Source organism: Manacus vitellinus, unplaced genomic scaffold (genome assembly GCF_001715985.3).
Source record: "Manacus vitellinus isolate BGI_N305 unplaced genomic scaffold, ASM171598v3 scaffold_9_pilon, whole genome shotgun sequence".
Taxonomy (NCBI): Eukaryota; Metazoa; Chordata; class Aves; order Passeriformes; family Pipridae; genus Manacus; species Manacus vitellinus.
The window spans coordinates 17,068,573-17,084,997 of record NW_021940917.1 but is presented as its reverse complement, the minus strand read 5'-3'; the positions used below and the strand labels follow the sequence as shown (position 1 = coordinate 17,084,997).

General features: G+C 43.6%; 1 protein-coding gene across 1 annotated transcript; it reads right to left on the bottom strand.

The window, feature by feature from the left end:
* Positions 1-2,737: 2,737 nt before the first annotated feature.
* NIPSNAP3A (nipsnap homolog 3A) lies at positions 2,738-11,737 on the bottom strand. Its single transcript, XM_018086107.2, is given in 7 exon segments — positions 2,738-3,735; positions 3,847-3,933; positions 4,320-4,469; positions 5,584-5,745; positions 9,390-9,591; positions 11,661-11,690; positions 11,693-11,737. Coding segments are annotated over 7 exon segments (753 nt in total). The 3' UTR covers positions 2,738-3,658.
* Positions 11,738-16,425: the final 4,688 nt, after the last annotated feature.

Sequence of the window (16,425 nt, the reverse complement as noted above, 5' to 3'; positions counted from 1 at the left end):
ACAAAGTGATGATGACTGCATCACAAAGGTCTGATGGTAGTTGGCCTAGTTCTCAACAGCACATCACAAACTCGTGAAATTTAGCATGGAGTGCAAGGCCCCCATGTTTCCAGACTTCGGGTGGAATTCCATCAACCCCAGCTGCCTTGCCAGTTTTCACCTGCTGTATGGCCTTAAGAGTTTCTCCCATAGTAGGGGCAATATCCAATTCATTCTTCACCAGTTGTGTGAGGGACTGAATTGCTGAATCTTGGACTATACGACTAGTACTGAAAAGAGTCTGAAAGTGTTCAGACCAAAGATTCAGAATGGAGGTTTTATCTGTCAGAAGTGTTTGACCATCTGGGCTGAGTAGAGAGCTTTGGACCTGATATGTAGGCCCATATGCTGTTTTCAAGGCCTCATAGAATCCTCTGTGATCACCGATATCTGCGCATAATTGAGTTTTTTCTGCTAGATTGATCCACCACTTGTTCTGGATGTCACGGAGTTTCTGTTGGAGCTTGCTGCATGCAAGAGGAAAGGCTGCTTTTCTTACATGACAGGATGGCAGTGCAAGGTGTGCTTTGTGAGCAGATCTCTTCTTCCTCAACAATTCCTGGATCTCTGGATTGTTTTCATCAAACCAGTCCTTGTTCTTCTTGAAGGAGAACCCTAAGAATTCTTCAGAGGACTGCAGGATGCTATTTTTAATATGTTGCCAAAGTGTTTCAGGAGAGGGATCTATAGAATGATTTTCGAGACTAGTTTGAAGTTTTGCCTTAAATCTGTCTCTTATTGTGGCTGTTTGAAGATTGTTAACTTGGAGTCTCCTCCTTGGGATACGTTATACATGTGACAACTGCTTCAGTAAAAATCCTCTTGGAGAACAAGATAGTTCGAAATAGTAGCACTGCAGTTCATCAATCAATTTTTCAAGTTTTACAAGGCCAGAATAATATTAGAGGGGAAATTTATATAGTGAGAACAACGAATTCTTGTTCACATTGTACAACAGTCATGGGAAAGTATGCTTTCAGGGCCCCTTTGTCTTGCTTTTACATTCAGAAATGGGCTCAGTAATGAGGTTTGAACCTAAGTGCAGTTCCTGGGCTATTCCTTTGTCATGTCTCTGCCTTAAACACCCACATAGTTTCTGCACTAGCTCTTGATGCTACTCCATGAATCAGTCATGGACCATTTTCTTCTGTGAATGTTCCTAGCAGCCCAGCAAACAATGAAGAGGCTGGCATGAGCCTGAAGAAGGTTGATGGCCTATTTCCAAGTACACTTGGTAACACTGACCAACTCAGCATTTTTAAAACACAGTTAAACCAAGTTCCCAGTCTCTCCAAGTCCTGTCTTGAGGTGAAGTTAGAGCTTACTCCAGGCTCTGCAGAAGTGCCTTTTCCATACCTTTTTTTTTTTAATCTGTATAATACATTGCTAAGGGGATTGCGAAAGGAGTGTAAAGGGGATCGGTATACCTCACTTTAAACATACTTTGTTGTTACCTTTATAGCATCACTCTATGGGGATGAGTACAGGGTGATGAACACATCAGACTTCCAGGTGCGAAAACAGCTGAGTTACAGCCATTGCTCCATAACAGGCTGCAAGTATGTTGCAGTATCATTGAAACAAGTAGCATGTACTGGATGCTTACCACTGCTAAAAACCACTGTTACGAATCAGCATCAAGTCGCTGAAGTGAAGGGCTTAAGTTTTGCACTGCACCAAACTAGTGCATGTAGAACTAGAACGAGTTCTAGGAGGATTTGGATTTGGTCCTGAAAGGGCTGTGGTTTGCTCTTGGTAGCTGCTCATTTAAATTATTAATTTATCAGGAAACAACACTTACGTCATCCTCTTTCCTTAGCCAAACAAAAAGATTCTTGATTCCTGTTGCCCTGTGATTGTCACGCTTAAAGGGTCTGCTATCTGTGCTAAAACGTTACAGTGGATATTAACCAAACTATTTCACAGCTCTGATCTGCCTTGTTTGTACTGAACAGACAGCATAATGCAACACTGGCATGAAGATTTGTCATGGAGTAAGTTCAGACAGCCACTAATTTACTCGTTCAAGTATGTGTTGGGGAAAAATCACTCTAGAGACACATGCAGTATATGAACCACTCTTGATAATGAAACTGCACTGAGGTGTTAACTTATTTTAAACTGCAGTACTATTGACATGTTGCATCCCTCTTTGTAGTACATTTGTATTTCAGTAAGGAGTTGTTGGATTTTCCCCTTGGTTAAACCACCACTTTGTGCTTATCTTTCCCTCCTGAATTATAGTTGGCCCTTCGTTCCAAGCACTTTATGCTATCTGTAATGGGATCTATTTTTGCACTGGAATATCTGTTAACTTTGCAAAAATCTAGAGAGATTTCACAACTGAAATTTCTAAGTTAAATCCTTAAGTGGACATTTTCATTAAAAGCAAAAAAAAAAAGTATATATATTTGTATTTGCTAATATCTGTTATGTGAAGTATTAAAAGGCACTCTGCCTTGTATTAAGTAAAAAATAAAGCTGTTTTAGCACCATTGGTCTTCACAAGTGTCATTTTTACATTTATTCTTTTGTGGAGCACAGATTTTGTTTTGTTGTGAATTTTGATGCATAGCATTCCAGTATCTCCACAACTTAGCATGGAGTACATACTATTCAGGCAAGCAGGGTGGTACAAGATTTGAAAGGTACATGCTTTAAGCTTCTAAACTTAGTAAATAAAGAGGTCTCTAGCAAGTCATGAAAACAGTGTTTGGTTTATTTGTCAAATCCAGCTGCAGAGCATAACAAATTTCTCTGGATGTTTAAATCCCAACTCAAGTACCTGTCTCTGAATTTTCATTACAGAGATGTAAGTTGTACTCTGGACATAAGCATAATTGCCTATGGCTGTTTTATAGTGCTTTCTGTGAGGTCTTAATGCACTTTAAGCAAGCAATAATCATTAGGCGAACTGCACAAAGATACCTCAGAAGAGATATTAAATCAATTGCTCGTTGCAGGTCTGTGATGAACGTCTGGAACAGACTCCCAAGTGCTCTGCAGTTTATAGTTAGTACCTATAAATTGCAGAAGAGGGTGCTCCACACCACCTGACCAGCTCCACTGTAGCACCCAAGTGCAAGTCCAGCTACGTTGATGTTTTACTTTGCTCAGAATTAATAGAGTATCCCAATGAGAGGTCTGATTAAAACTTAACTGGGTAAGGTATATGTGGGAGCATTCCTTCTTAAACCAGTATGGAATAACCACGATGTGATAATTATAAGAGGCACCAAAATATGTTAGCAAAGTGATACCACCCCTGACTACAGTGTTGGAAAAGAACACTTAACTTAGTAGGTTTGATAAGGGATCTAGCTATTTGAAAAAGTATTAAGAACTTAGGGGTTAAAATTAAAGACTGGTGAAGTGTGGTTCATGTCACGTGTGATACGGCTCAAGTTCTCTTTCCTGGAGACGTAGGAACAACATCATAAACTTCTTTTTAACAACTGATAGCAGCATGCTGATTTACACTGCTAGTGATCAGCATTTTGCATCCATTTCTGGTCAACTGAAGAACAGCTCAGTTCACTGGGTATGGGGATCCATGTCACTTGCTGACAGCACTTCCACCTTGTCTCTTTTGCCATCAGTTACACCCTTCAGAAGAAGGTTATTTCAGCGGTGAGCACTGCAGAGGAATCAGGAGTGCATTTTGCTGGGACTCCAAGAACCTGACGCTGTCGCGCACTGAAATTAAATGCATGTTTAATTAAGACATAACTTCCAATGAGAAGCAATATTTTTCTCAGCATGCATGCAGGTAACATGAGTGAGTTCTCTGGATGCATCATCTCTTACCAGCTGCTACGACTCTGGCATCTTCATGGGCTCTGTGTCTTCCCGCTGCCCGGTTATCTGCGCTCTCATTCCACCACAACACATGGACTGAGAAAGTACAAATACAGTCAGCTGAATACTGTTATGCTGCAATACAGCATGCACTGTAAGTCCTAGCAATCTGCCTTCATCTGTTAAAAGCCTTGCAGTTAGCAGAAAGAATTCTCCAGGCAAGTCAGTGGTGGGATGATCCTTTACTGAGGTTTTACACAGTTTGACTTTAACATCAGATCTGAGAGACTTTTAAGACTGTGGCAACCAGCTTAAACCTATTAACCCAACAAACAAAGCTGGGTTCAAGGACTGTTTACAGGACTTTAGTGATCCACAGCAACGTTTTCAGCAAGCTGGCCAATCCTGATGCAAGACCAGGGCTTGCCCCTCATCCTCTGCCCCTTCCCCTGCCAAAGTCTGTATCAGAAATTGAGTAGTACCTCTGTTAAGTAATCCATATTCTGTATGGAAAACACCAATCAGCTTGGTATAGCCTGTGTTGATGTGAGCATTGATTGCAGCTCGAAATGCTTCACCCCACAATGCTGGCCCACCAGGCTTCATCTGGAAAGTAACCCATTCATACACCCCTAGAAGAGAAGGCAAACACCACCACAGGGAAGGAAATACAAATTAATATGTCAGTTCTGGAACAGTGTGTTATGGCCATGATGTATTTATTGTGAAATGAGTACTGCATTTCCCTGCCATTTGGGGTCAGCCAAATTCATGCCAGCACCCGGTGCAAATTTTCAGTGTTGCCTGGAAATTTTGGGAGATTCAGACTACTTTGCAGAAATCACAAGTGCTCATACCTGTCTTCTTTCCGTTCAGGTAGTTACTTCAGATCACAATTGCTGACACTGTAATAGAAAGCCAGACACTTGCTATATGTCTGGTCTCATTCTCCAGCAATGGGCTGGAGATGGACTACAAGAGGAACAAAGCGTCTGAAAAGTCATCTCTCCAGATTTAGGAGAAAACTGGACTGCTTTCAAATTCAACTATAACAGCATAAAATTCAGAATCCTGGGGAAATAAAGAACGAAGATTACTGTATGTATGCACATGCTGAGGGCTGAAGAAAGGCCTGTTCCATTCCACTTCATGCAACAAATTCTACAAATGTTCGTAAACTGGGGAATGGTCAGTACTATTAACATTGCTTTTGCTACAGAGAGAGTTAAAATACATAAGGACAGGACTTTGACATCTAACCCATGACTGTAACAAAGTATGGTTGACTTGCGTGCATCTTTAAAAGGTATTATGCAAAAGAATCAAAACAATGAGTAACAAAGCAAATTGATAAAAGAGAAGAATCTCTGTGAAAGAGAGCAATCATTATTCCCAGCATCTCCAGGAAATCCCCTCTCACTGATGGATAGACAAAGGAAGTCTGGGATGACTGCTCTGACCACTACTATGGCACTGCCATTTTGCATGTCCATTTAGCAATTCACAACCCTGACCATCAACAACCTTAACGAGCAAGGCTCTAGTCAGTTCTTGATGTAAGTTAGTGTAAAATCCTTCTTAAAAACTCTGTCCCTTGTCTGTGTTATGTCACCTTTTTCACACGGGTGCACGTACATGACTTTGTTACATAAGGGGTTATAAAACCATGCAACAGCTGGTTTAAATGTTAAACCATTTTTTGTTACTGTCGGTAACTTTAATCACCAGAAGAAAAGATAAGCTCACCCCCCTCTTTTGGAGGCTTTCCAAGTTGACACCAAGGTACCAGATAAGCGACCTCATTGTGCTGCTTCTCCATCAAGGGGAGGGCTGCAGACATAAATTTTCCCTGCCAGTCTTTGTCACTGGCTAGTGCTTGCCGGACTGCTGTTCTATGGGCAAAATTATCTGTAAGAAAGCAAAAGAAAACCCTAGAAAAAAATGCATTTAATGTCACATTAGACTCAATCAAAATGTTTAATTACGAGAAGGCAAGCTGCACTTATCTAATTTCAAAACTGGTATTTTTAAACAGAATATTAGCTTAAAGCAGATGTGGTAAGTTTCCTTTAAATTCTGAAAAAAACCACCTTTAACTTCTGCTTTATGTCTCAGACTAAAATGGTTTCAAGCCAAGAAAGTTTACAACACAGTTAAAATCCGCTAACCAATTTTACAGTTAAAGGACATTTACATATGGCATCCACAGGCACTACTGGATGTGGCAACAATTACCAAGGATAAGTAGATTCATAGAAAGCACAGTGGATAAAGAAGTGAAGTGGAAAAAAAAATTCAAGATAAATAATAGCCTACCAAGAAAAAAAAAATAATAAAAGTATGGGTTTTTTGCTTATATAAAGTGACATTAAAAGTGTAGAAGGAATGTTTGTGTGTTCAGCTATGTAAAAAGTTGTTAAATCCCTAAAAGCTAAACCTTTTCTTCTTTTTTTTCTTAATTAAAACCAAAACTACTTAATTAAGAGTGTCTGAATTTCAACTGGTTAGTCTGTAGTAGCATCTTAAACAATATACTTATGCAGACAGCTTCCAATATTATGCAAGAAAAATCCAGCAACTGAAAAGGGGAAGGAAGAACCTTAAGAAATATCAGTATTTTGGGACTAAGAGGTAAATATACTAATTATTTTTAACTACTAAAAAGGTATAAGCAGGGGTTTGATGAATCAAGGAGAAAGGATGTTGTAATTTAGACATGTAAAACACTGTTATGAAACAAATAAAAAGTACAGGTTTTTTCTTTGTTTTGCACTTTAAAAGTTTCTCACAGATTATTATTTTTTTTTAGTTTAGAGATAATAACAATAGCCAAGGCTAAAAAGTTCTGAGAAGTAGGACAATTTATTCATCATAGATGCAGGTGAACTCAAAATATTCCTGTTGACAGATGCATGCCCTCTTTGGAAGAAAGGGGAGACATGGCTGCCCGGTCATGACAAAGAACTGAGGTCCTCAGTGACCTTTTTTTGCCTTGGTCTGCAGTGGCAAGTGCTCCAGCCAGACCACCCAGGTCACAGAAGGCAAAGGCAGGGACTGGGAGAACAAAGAACCACCCACTGTAGGAAAAGATCAGGTCTGAGACCATTTAAGGAACCTGAAGGTACACAAGCCCATGGGACTCAATAAGATATATCCGTGGCTTCTGAGGGAACCGGCAGCAGAAGTGGCTAAGCCACTATCCATCATGTTTGAGAAGTTATGGCAGTCCATTTTTAAAAAAGGACATAAGGAAGACCTCCCAAACTACAGCCTGGTCAGTTTCACTCACCTCTGTGCCTGGGAAGGTCATGGAGCAGACTCTTCTAGAAACTACACTAAGGGACATGGAAAACAAGGAGGTGACTGGTGACAGCCAGCATGGTTTCACTAAGGGCAAATCATGCCCGACAAACTTGGTGTTTGGCCTTCTGTGATAGGGTTACAGCACTGGTGGATGAGGGAAGAGTGACTGACACCATCTACCTGGACTTGTGCAGAGCATTTTACACCGTCCCATACAACATCCTACTCTCTAAACTGTAGAGGCACGGATCTGATGGACAGACCACTCAGTGGATAAGGAATTGGCTGGATGGTCGCACTCAAAGACCTGCAATCAACAGCTCAATGTCCAAGTGGTGCCCCTCAGGGCTCAGTACTGGGACCAGTGCTGTTTAACATCTTCCATGGACACAGGAATCGAGTGCACCCTCGGCAAGTTTGCTGATGACACCAAGGTGTGTGGTGCAGTCAGCATTTTGGAGGGAAGGGAAGCCACACAGGGAACTGGACAGGCTTGAGAGCTGGGCCTATGAAAACCTCATGAAGTTCAACAAGGCAAAGTGCAAGGTTACACATGTGGGTTTAAGCAATCCCAGTTACAGGATCAGGCCAGGATTGAGAGCAACCCTGAGGAGAAGGACTTGGGGGTGCCAGTGGATGAGAAGTTCAGTGTGAATGTGCACTTGCAGCCCAGGAAGCCAATCACATCCCGGTCTCCAGCAAAAGCAGCGTGGCCAGAAGGTCGAGGGAGGTGATTCTGCCCCCAGCATAAGAGGGATATGGACCTGTTGGAGCAATTCCAGAGGAGGAGGCCAGAAAAATGATCCAAGTGCTGAAACATCTATCCTATGAAGACAGGCTGAGAGAGTTGTTCAGCCTGGAAAAGAGAAGGCTCCAGAGGCACCTTAGAGCAGCTTTCCAGTACCTGAAGGGAGCATAGAAGACAGCTGGAGAGGAACTTTTTACAAGGGTATGGAGTGACAGGACAAGAGGAAATGGCTTTAAACTGAAAGAGAGTAGATTCGGAATCATAGAATGGTTTGGGTTGGAAGGGACCTTAAAGATCATCTAGTTCCAACTCCCCTGTCATGGGTAGGGACACCTTTCCTCAGACCAGGTTGCTCAGACCTCCATCCAACCTGGCCTTGAACACCTCCAGGGATCGGGCAAAATTTAGATTAGATATAATGAAGAAATTCTTCACTCTGAGAGTGGCGAGACACTGGAACAGGTTGCCCAGAGAAGCTTCCATCCCTGGAAGTGTTCAAGGCCAGGCTGGATGGGGTCCTGAGCAACATGACTGAGAGAAAGGTGTCCCTGGCGATGGCAGGGAGGACGGAACTATATGATCTTTAAGGTCCTCTCTAATCCAAACTATTCTGAGTCTATGATTCTATGACTCACCCTTCCAAAACAAAAGAGGCAATCCTTTACTCTAAACAGGTACTGTGAACGTGCTGGACTTTGATGAGCACACTGTCTCAATATGCAGATATACCCTGGACTACAGCTGGTATCCAAGGAAATGATATAGGTGTGCCTTCCCACCTCTCCATTATCCAAGTACCAGCTTCCTTTGGTCTCCACAAAAAGCATGGCCAGTGCACCTAGTTTCTGGTGTAAGTGTAGCTTTTCTTGGCTCACCTGCACCTTTCATGTCAGCACCAACTTCAACAACATAAAAAGTTGATTATACTGCAAAAAACCTATTGTTACCAAGGCTAAAGCTGCAAGAAAACACTGTGTGCTTGAGAAGTCAGAACTGGTTGTCTTCCTATCTCAGCATAGGCCAATTGCAGAAGGAGTTTAAGCATGCAAACTGCGTGCTCACTGTTTTAAGGAAGCTAAAATTTGAGAACAATTACACCGAGCGAAAATTTGTGAAAAATTATACACACATACGAACACACATAGAGTGCATATATGTGCATATTTCCTTTTTCTCCATTCATTTTGAAATTCTGAAGGCATTTGTGGAGCTGGCCACAAGTTAAAAATATTTACCATGAACAAAACACTCCACCATTCTTCCTGTATTATAACTGTTTTGAGCAGAGACTGCTGCTTTAGAACGTTTCTAACTCTCTCATCCCAGCACGTCAAAGTTGTCCTGACGGGCTCTGAAGTTGTTCTTTTCACCAATCAGTACAGGAGCGATTTTTGGGGGGCACCTGTTACAGTAAGAGCAACAAATAAAAGCCAGCACCTTCTTGCCTATGAGACAGGGAACACACAGAGAGCAGAGCAGTGCAAAGGGTTGCTGGTCGTACCGTACTTCCAAATGTGGAACACCTTATTCATCGCTCCCAGCTCCGAGTACCAGAATCCCACCAGCTCTGAGTGAGCTGTGCGAAAGTGAATGTACTTGTTGACCATTTCCAAAAACTCCTTCATCTTCGATGGCTTAATATCATATGTGCGAATTTCGTAGAAAATGCTGGTATCTTGTCTGGGCCCTGTAGCAAGGAGTGCCTGAAAGAAAACAGTCAGAAAAATAAGTAAAACTATTGAAAGCTGTCTTCTAATTTTTTTTTTAATTAGTGAGATGCTATAGAAGGATTTTTTACTGCAAGCTGGGAGAGGGGTACTTACTTCATGATGTCCAATTCCAAAAAGTTTCTTGCAACATTTTTCTTTGGAAATAGTTCCCACGAGCATTATTTGCTGCCACTCCTTTCAGCAGTGCAACAGACTGTGATGTGTCTCTTATTTGTTGCACTTAATTGTTTAATTATTAACTTATAACAAAGCAGCATTTTCCTCTTCTCAATCCCTTCCTCAGGAAGTCAGCAGCAAAGAGTCAAAGCAATAAAAAGATATTTGACTAAACACATTATTCAAAAGCAAGGCTGCCAAGATGCCACCAAAGCAGGAGCAACATCAACATCTGCCTTTGTTGCCCTTACCTAACCAGCTCACACCACTGCACTGTGTTTTCTAATTACAATCTTATATCAGTATTAGCAAATTACATATTGTTGGCAAAAGAAAGAAAAAGATACAAACACTTGGGGAAAGAGTGATTCCTTCCAACACAAGCTTCCTTAAGTCTGCATCCTAGCCTCTTACTGGCTGCTTCCCAAGGGTTGGTCAAGAACAGTTCTTCTATTCATGTAAAATAAAACACTTTGAAGGTCCCAGACTAAGTGTACTTTTGCAACTGTCTCAATAACCTGGAACGTTCCACTCATCTTAGAAGTAAAACTCAAAAAAAGAAGGCCAAAACACATCTCTGGCCTTAGCCCATATTTGCACAGAGGTGGCTGCAGGATGGATTTTGGACATGTCTTATTTCACAAGCATCTGCAGGCATGCATACCATACAGCTCAAGCCACAGAACAGAACCCTATAGGTTGGAAATGACCTCTAGGATCCTTTTATCTACCATTAACCCAAGAGCGCCATGTCCACCACTAAACCATATCCTCAAGTGCCATACCCACCTGTTTTTTGAACACTTCCAGGGATGGTGGAAACACTTCCCTGGATAGCCTGTTCCGATGCTTTACAAACCCTTACAGTGAAGAAAAATTTTTCTTAATTTCCAATCTAAACATTCCCCGGCTCAACCTCTTGCCACTTCCTCACATCCTGTTAGCTGTTACCTGGGAGAAGAGCCCTACCCTCACCTGGCTACGCTCTCCTTTCAGGTGGTTGAATACAGATGGCCAAGACCAAGGGTTCTTGTTCCCCAATGGCCCTCTGCAGCATGACACATCTAGAATTGGTTCCCGTGTGTCACAACTTCTTGGAGCCATTATAAACCCCCACGGGATCCCGACCGAGCAGTGAGCCTGCAGCAGTGACCCATCCCACGCTGGATTTCTGCAGGAGAAGAGGAGCCCCAATGCTTTCTGCCGCTCAAGGAGATGCTGGGGTGCTGCAGGACCAGTTCTGTCCAGAGAAGGGCAATGAAGCTGGTGAAGGGTCTGAGGCACAGGTCCTGTGAGGAGCAGCTGAGGGAGCTGGGGGGGCTCAGCCTGGAGAAGAGGCAGCTCAGGGGGGACCTTATGGCTCTCTACAGCCACCTGAGAGGAGGCTGTAGACAGGGGGGGGTCGGCCTCTTCTCCCAGGCAACCAGCGACAGGACAAGAGGGAACAGTCTTAAGCTGTGCCAGGGGAGGTTTAGGTTGGACATTAGGAAGAAGTTCCTCACAGAAAGGGTGATTAGACACTGGAATGGGCTGCCCAGGGAGGCGCTGGAGTCACCGTCCCCGGAGGAGTTTAAGGAAAGACTGGACGTGGCACTGAGTGCTGCGGTCTGGCCGACACGAACGATCGTGTTCGGTCACAGGTTGCGGACTCGACGATCTCGGAGGTCGTTTTTTTTTTTTCCCCCAACTTAAAATGACTCCGATTCTCCCGCCCAAACGACGTGCCACAGCCGGCCCGAGTGGATGTCGCGACAGCGACAGCGGGAGACCCGCCTCCCCCCCCGGACCCACAACAACCACAACACCACAACACCCAACACGTCCCGGGACTCCGCGGGCCCCACGCCCACCCGCTCCCCGCTCCCCGGCGGCGCCCCCGCCGCTACCTGAGGGCCGGCCCGGGCCCGGGCCAGGCGGCGGCGCGGCGGCGAGGCGCCCGGCGGAGCAGGGCCGGGGGCAGCATGGCGGGCCCGGCGGAGGCGGCGGGCAGAGGGGCAGGGCCGAAGGGACGCGCGGGGCCCGGGACGGAGGGCGGGCCGGGGCGGCCCCGGGGCGGGGCGCGGGAGCCTCCGGGGCGGGAGCGCCTCAGCTCGGCCCGCCGGCCCCGCCGGCGGGGTCAGGGCCCAGCCGGCCCCTCACGGGCTCTGAGCGGCGAAGGCACCGTTGAGGAGAATTACTCGTCCAAAACACCAGGCACCAGTGCCCGAAACGTGTTATCTGTGCCTCTGCCCGTGCGCCGGAACGCAATAAGAGGTATCCCGACTGCTTGTGGAGACCTGGGGCTCTTTGTTCCCCACAGGCTGCACTGGGACAAGTCACTCTCAGGAAATCACACCCCCCGTCCCCCTACCCCGCCGCCCGGGATCGAACTTCAGACTGATCAAACTGATATCATAGAATCATCATAGAATCATAGAATCAGCTGGGTTGGAAGGGACCTCAGAGATCATCAAGTCCAGCCCTTGATCCGCTATCGCTGCGGTTACTAGACCATGGCACTGATGCCACATCCAGTCTCTTTTTAAAAATCTCCAGGGACAGAGAATCCACCACTTCCCTGGGCAGCCCATTCCAATGTCTGACCACCTTCTCTGTAAAGAATTTCTTCCTAATATCCAACCTAAACCTCCCCTGGCACAACTTGAGACCGAGCCCTCCTGTCTTGTTGATAGTTGCCTGGGGAAAAGAGACCAACCCCCACCTGGTTCCCCCCTCCTGTCAGGGAGTTGCAGAGAGTGATGAGGTCTCCCCTGAGCCTCCTCCTCTCCAGGCTGAACAGCCCCAGCTCCCTCAGCCTCTCCTTATAGGACTTGTGCTTGAGTCCCTTCACCAGCCTTTTTGCCCTCCTCTGGACCTGCTCCAGGACTTCAATATCCTTCCTGAACTGAGGGCCCAGAACTGGACACAGCACTCCAGGGGTGGCCTCACCAGCGCTGAGTACAGGGGAAGAATCACTTCCTTGGACCTGCTGGCCACACTCTTCCTGATCCTCTTTTGCGGGCTCAAACTCCGACTTGTGCAGACACAACCTCTCCACCTCTATAAGAAAGCCCCGTGGCGTTCCTCTGTGGCATTCCTTTGGGTAAATCCAGGGGTGCTCAGCACCAAGCACTGTCACCCCATCACAACTCTGTGCCCAAGTGTGTACTTGTTCCTGCCACACAGTTACCAAGGGGTGGGATTATGTGATGGCTGAGACTGTATATCTTTGCAGAGATAATTATTGGCTAAGGCGCATGTAAAGGTAAAATTTCTTCTGGTGTCGGTCCAATCCAGTGTTTGACCAGTGGGAGTCAAATCAGCTCCTAGCAAAGGATAGTTTATGGGGCACTACCTAAACTAACAAGACATCTTTTATGATTCCTCATAATAGGGGCAGCACACACCTTCCTGCACACCAAACTGAGGGTCCTGCACACCAAACTGAGGGTCTCTGCGTGGAATTAAATGTGAAGAGGAAAATTATGAATTCATGCCTATGGAGCTTTCATGCTTTTTCTCTTGTTAAGGAAAAATTCAGGAAGAAAGACTATCTTTCCATTAAAACGAGATAGAAAGAGCTGTAACAAACAATTTAAAAGGTGCGGAAAGAATGAAGCATCTAAACTGCATACATCATGTCATTTTGCAAATGGTTACATTTGTTATAGCAGCATGAATATTTCGCATAGTTTTTACAGCAGAATCACAGAATCACATGTAGTGTGATTATGGATGCAGTTGCTGCTGGTTTAAAATTGGTTTAACATGGAGTTTTTGTTCACTTATGAGCAAATTGTGCTTCAGCTGAGGGCAGGGAATGAGATGGCATTCTCCATTTAAGGTTCTCTGTTGTTTATCTTATTGTATGGATAAAGTAAGGCTCTTCATAAAGATGTTGTACTGGAATATTCCTTCACATTTGTAAAAGATTTTATTTTTATTGTTTGAACATTTTCTGTGTTTGCTTTCTCATCAGTAATGATCACATGAACCAGGATTTGAATTGAGTAGTCATAAAAAGCAGGTTTTGTTCTTGGTAACCTAAATAGCCAAAAAGAAGCTTTGATTTTATCTTTACTGTTGTGTAGTCAGGGAATAGAAAGGTGAACATGACTTTCATAATTGAGCAAAACAGTTTATGACAGCACGGAGCTTAAATGTCCAAAATTGCATTAGATTTCAGTGAAGGCATGAAATGATTCCCTGAAACAATTCAGCAAATTATTTTATAGAGCAAGTAAATCTGAGAAAACTGCAGTTCAGGAAGTGACTAAGATAAATTTGTTGAGCAGAACGTTCTTTGCAATTTTACCTGGAACTGGGGCTCACTTTTACTTCCTGGTATTTTCTCACTTGTGTTCTTCTAGAAGTCTAGAGGTGTCTCTGTCTTTCCACGTGTATGTGGCAGAGAGTGGTGAAGTGAGAGGATTGTACCTCCAATTCTTGCCTGCCACTCGAAGGTCTGCCTACCAATACACAGAACGGTGAACAGGAGCTGTGCTTTATAGACACAGATGGTACTGAACATCTGGGAATGGCAGCGTCGATCTTGTAGAAGAACCCACAGAGAATAGTATCTGTTACAAACGCTTTTTGATGGGAAGCTTTTATTTTGGCACTGAAGTGATGAATTGTATGAAATCTTCAATTTATGTAGCCTAGACTGGCAGAGCTGCCTGAGTACAAGTTGTCTATTAAAAACTGTTCTTACTGTTGGAAGCCAAAGCTCCATGGAGGCAAAAATGTAAGAAGGTGATTTGTGTGCATTAGTCCATTTATGTGTTGTACTCCCTGCATGAAACCTTTTCATCCATTCTCATTTTCCCATGGAACAGGAAACACTTTTAATCTCATCTGCATGTGTCTTGTTAATGTGGGCAAGGACTGGATAGGGTTTTTTTGATTTGCTTTATCCTCTAAGTGAGATGGTGATAATGAAAGAAAGGTAACCATCTATACCAGAAGGTTTAATGCTTTCAAAAGCAGCTTAAACTTCCTTTGTCATATTTGCTTAAACACAGAGACAGTGACTCAGAGTTTTGGAAAAGGAGGAAGAACAGTACCTGTTCCTTTGCTAGGGAGATTTTCCCATTTGTGTACCCCAGCTTTCAGTTTCATATCACATGAATGATAAAACAAGAAATTTTCCTTCTATTTCCTCATAAATCCTTTGGCTTAAATTCTGTCCTCAGAAAGGCAGTTTTCAAAAGTACAGGAGGGTGTAGCTCACCACACATTTTCTTTCAATGGCAGTAGTGTTTCCATTACACAGTGCTGTGCTGTTTATAGGCTTGAGAAAGGTGTGCAACAAGCTCGCTCAGTGAAATTGTTAGACACAAGCTTTCCACTGTTAGGTTTTCACAGATCTCTCATACTGAGTGCTTCCCTTCCTCTGCTGGGTGAGCAAGCAACAAGTGGTTTCCTGCTTTGCACACAAGGCAACATTCCTGAATGTAATGCAGCCTCTTGGTCTGTTCCCAGTAGGCCAGAACATGTAAATATCCTCTCGTTTCCATTCTCTCAGCTGTTCCATATGAAAATCTGGATAACAACTTAGCAAACTTGGTATTTTCTTCCCTGTTTTTTCTCACCAGTTTGCATTCTTCATCTCATTGAAACAATCTGCATTGTGTATAAATATTTATTGTGTAGAACTGATCAGAATGCCTACAAGAACCAGTGTCATCTCTGTGTTTACCAGTGGTAAGAATCACGTCAGTGTCCTTTGTACCTAGAGCCTCCGGACATGGTTGAACCATAGTCATGTTCAGGTGCCCTACCAAGCAGTGAATGAGCTTCAGGAAAATTGGTTCCATGTTTTTGCTTTGCTGGGGAAGGCAGTGGGAGAGCAACGTAGCACTTTATCTCTCTGAGAGGCAGGTTTATGTTGTTCACTCTGGATTTACCCACTCCACACCCAAATACGTGCTGACATCTGCCGCAGCCCCTGACCATGCCGGCACGGAGCCCATTAGCTGATTTGGCCTGGCTGAGAGACTGCCAGCTTCCAAAGCTGCACAGTGGGAAGATAAAGGGCAGAGCAGGTGCTTATGGTTACATGGAAGGGAATTAAAGAGCTGCTTCATACTGCTTGTTTATATTTTAAACACTTAGGCCTGATATTTGACCTAATGGCACCTTGTGTCAGTGCTTATATCAAGCCCTTGAAGGAGATAAATTCTACTGTATCAAAATGTTCTCTGCTCATCTTGCAAGTAGCTTTAGCACAAACCTGGTAACAGGCCACTATGTCTGTTTGAATTAAGTTCAAAAGAAAACATTCAGATATGTTCTCTGTTCTTTTTTTAGAAGACCTGTTTCTTAGAATCTTCATTAATGGATTTTCCTTTCTTTTTTTTTTTTTCCCTGCAAAATCTGTAATAGTTTAATGATTCCAGAAGAAGGAACATGTTAAAGGTAACACACAGAAACTGAAATCATCAATCGTTTCTGTACAGGAAAATGATTTTATTCAAAAACTCTGAATTAAAAAAAAAAACAACAAAAAACAAACATTTTCCTGTCAACGGGCTAGAAATATTACAGTATTTAAAAACTATATAAATTGCTGATATTTTTTACCTGGCCACTGTAATTGCAGTTGTTCCCCTCAAGTATCCACTTGGGCTTTGTGAATTATATTTTTAAAAGTTGAGAGTGAAATACTCC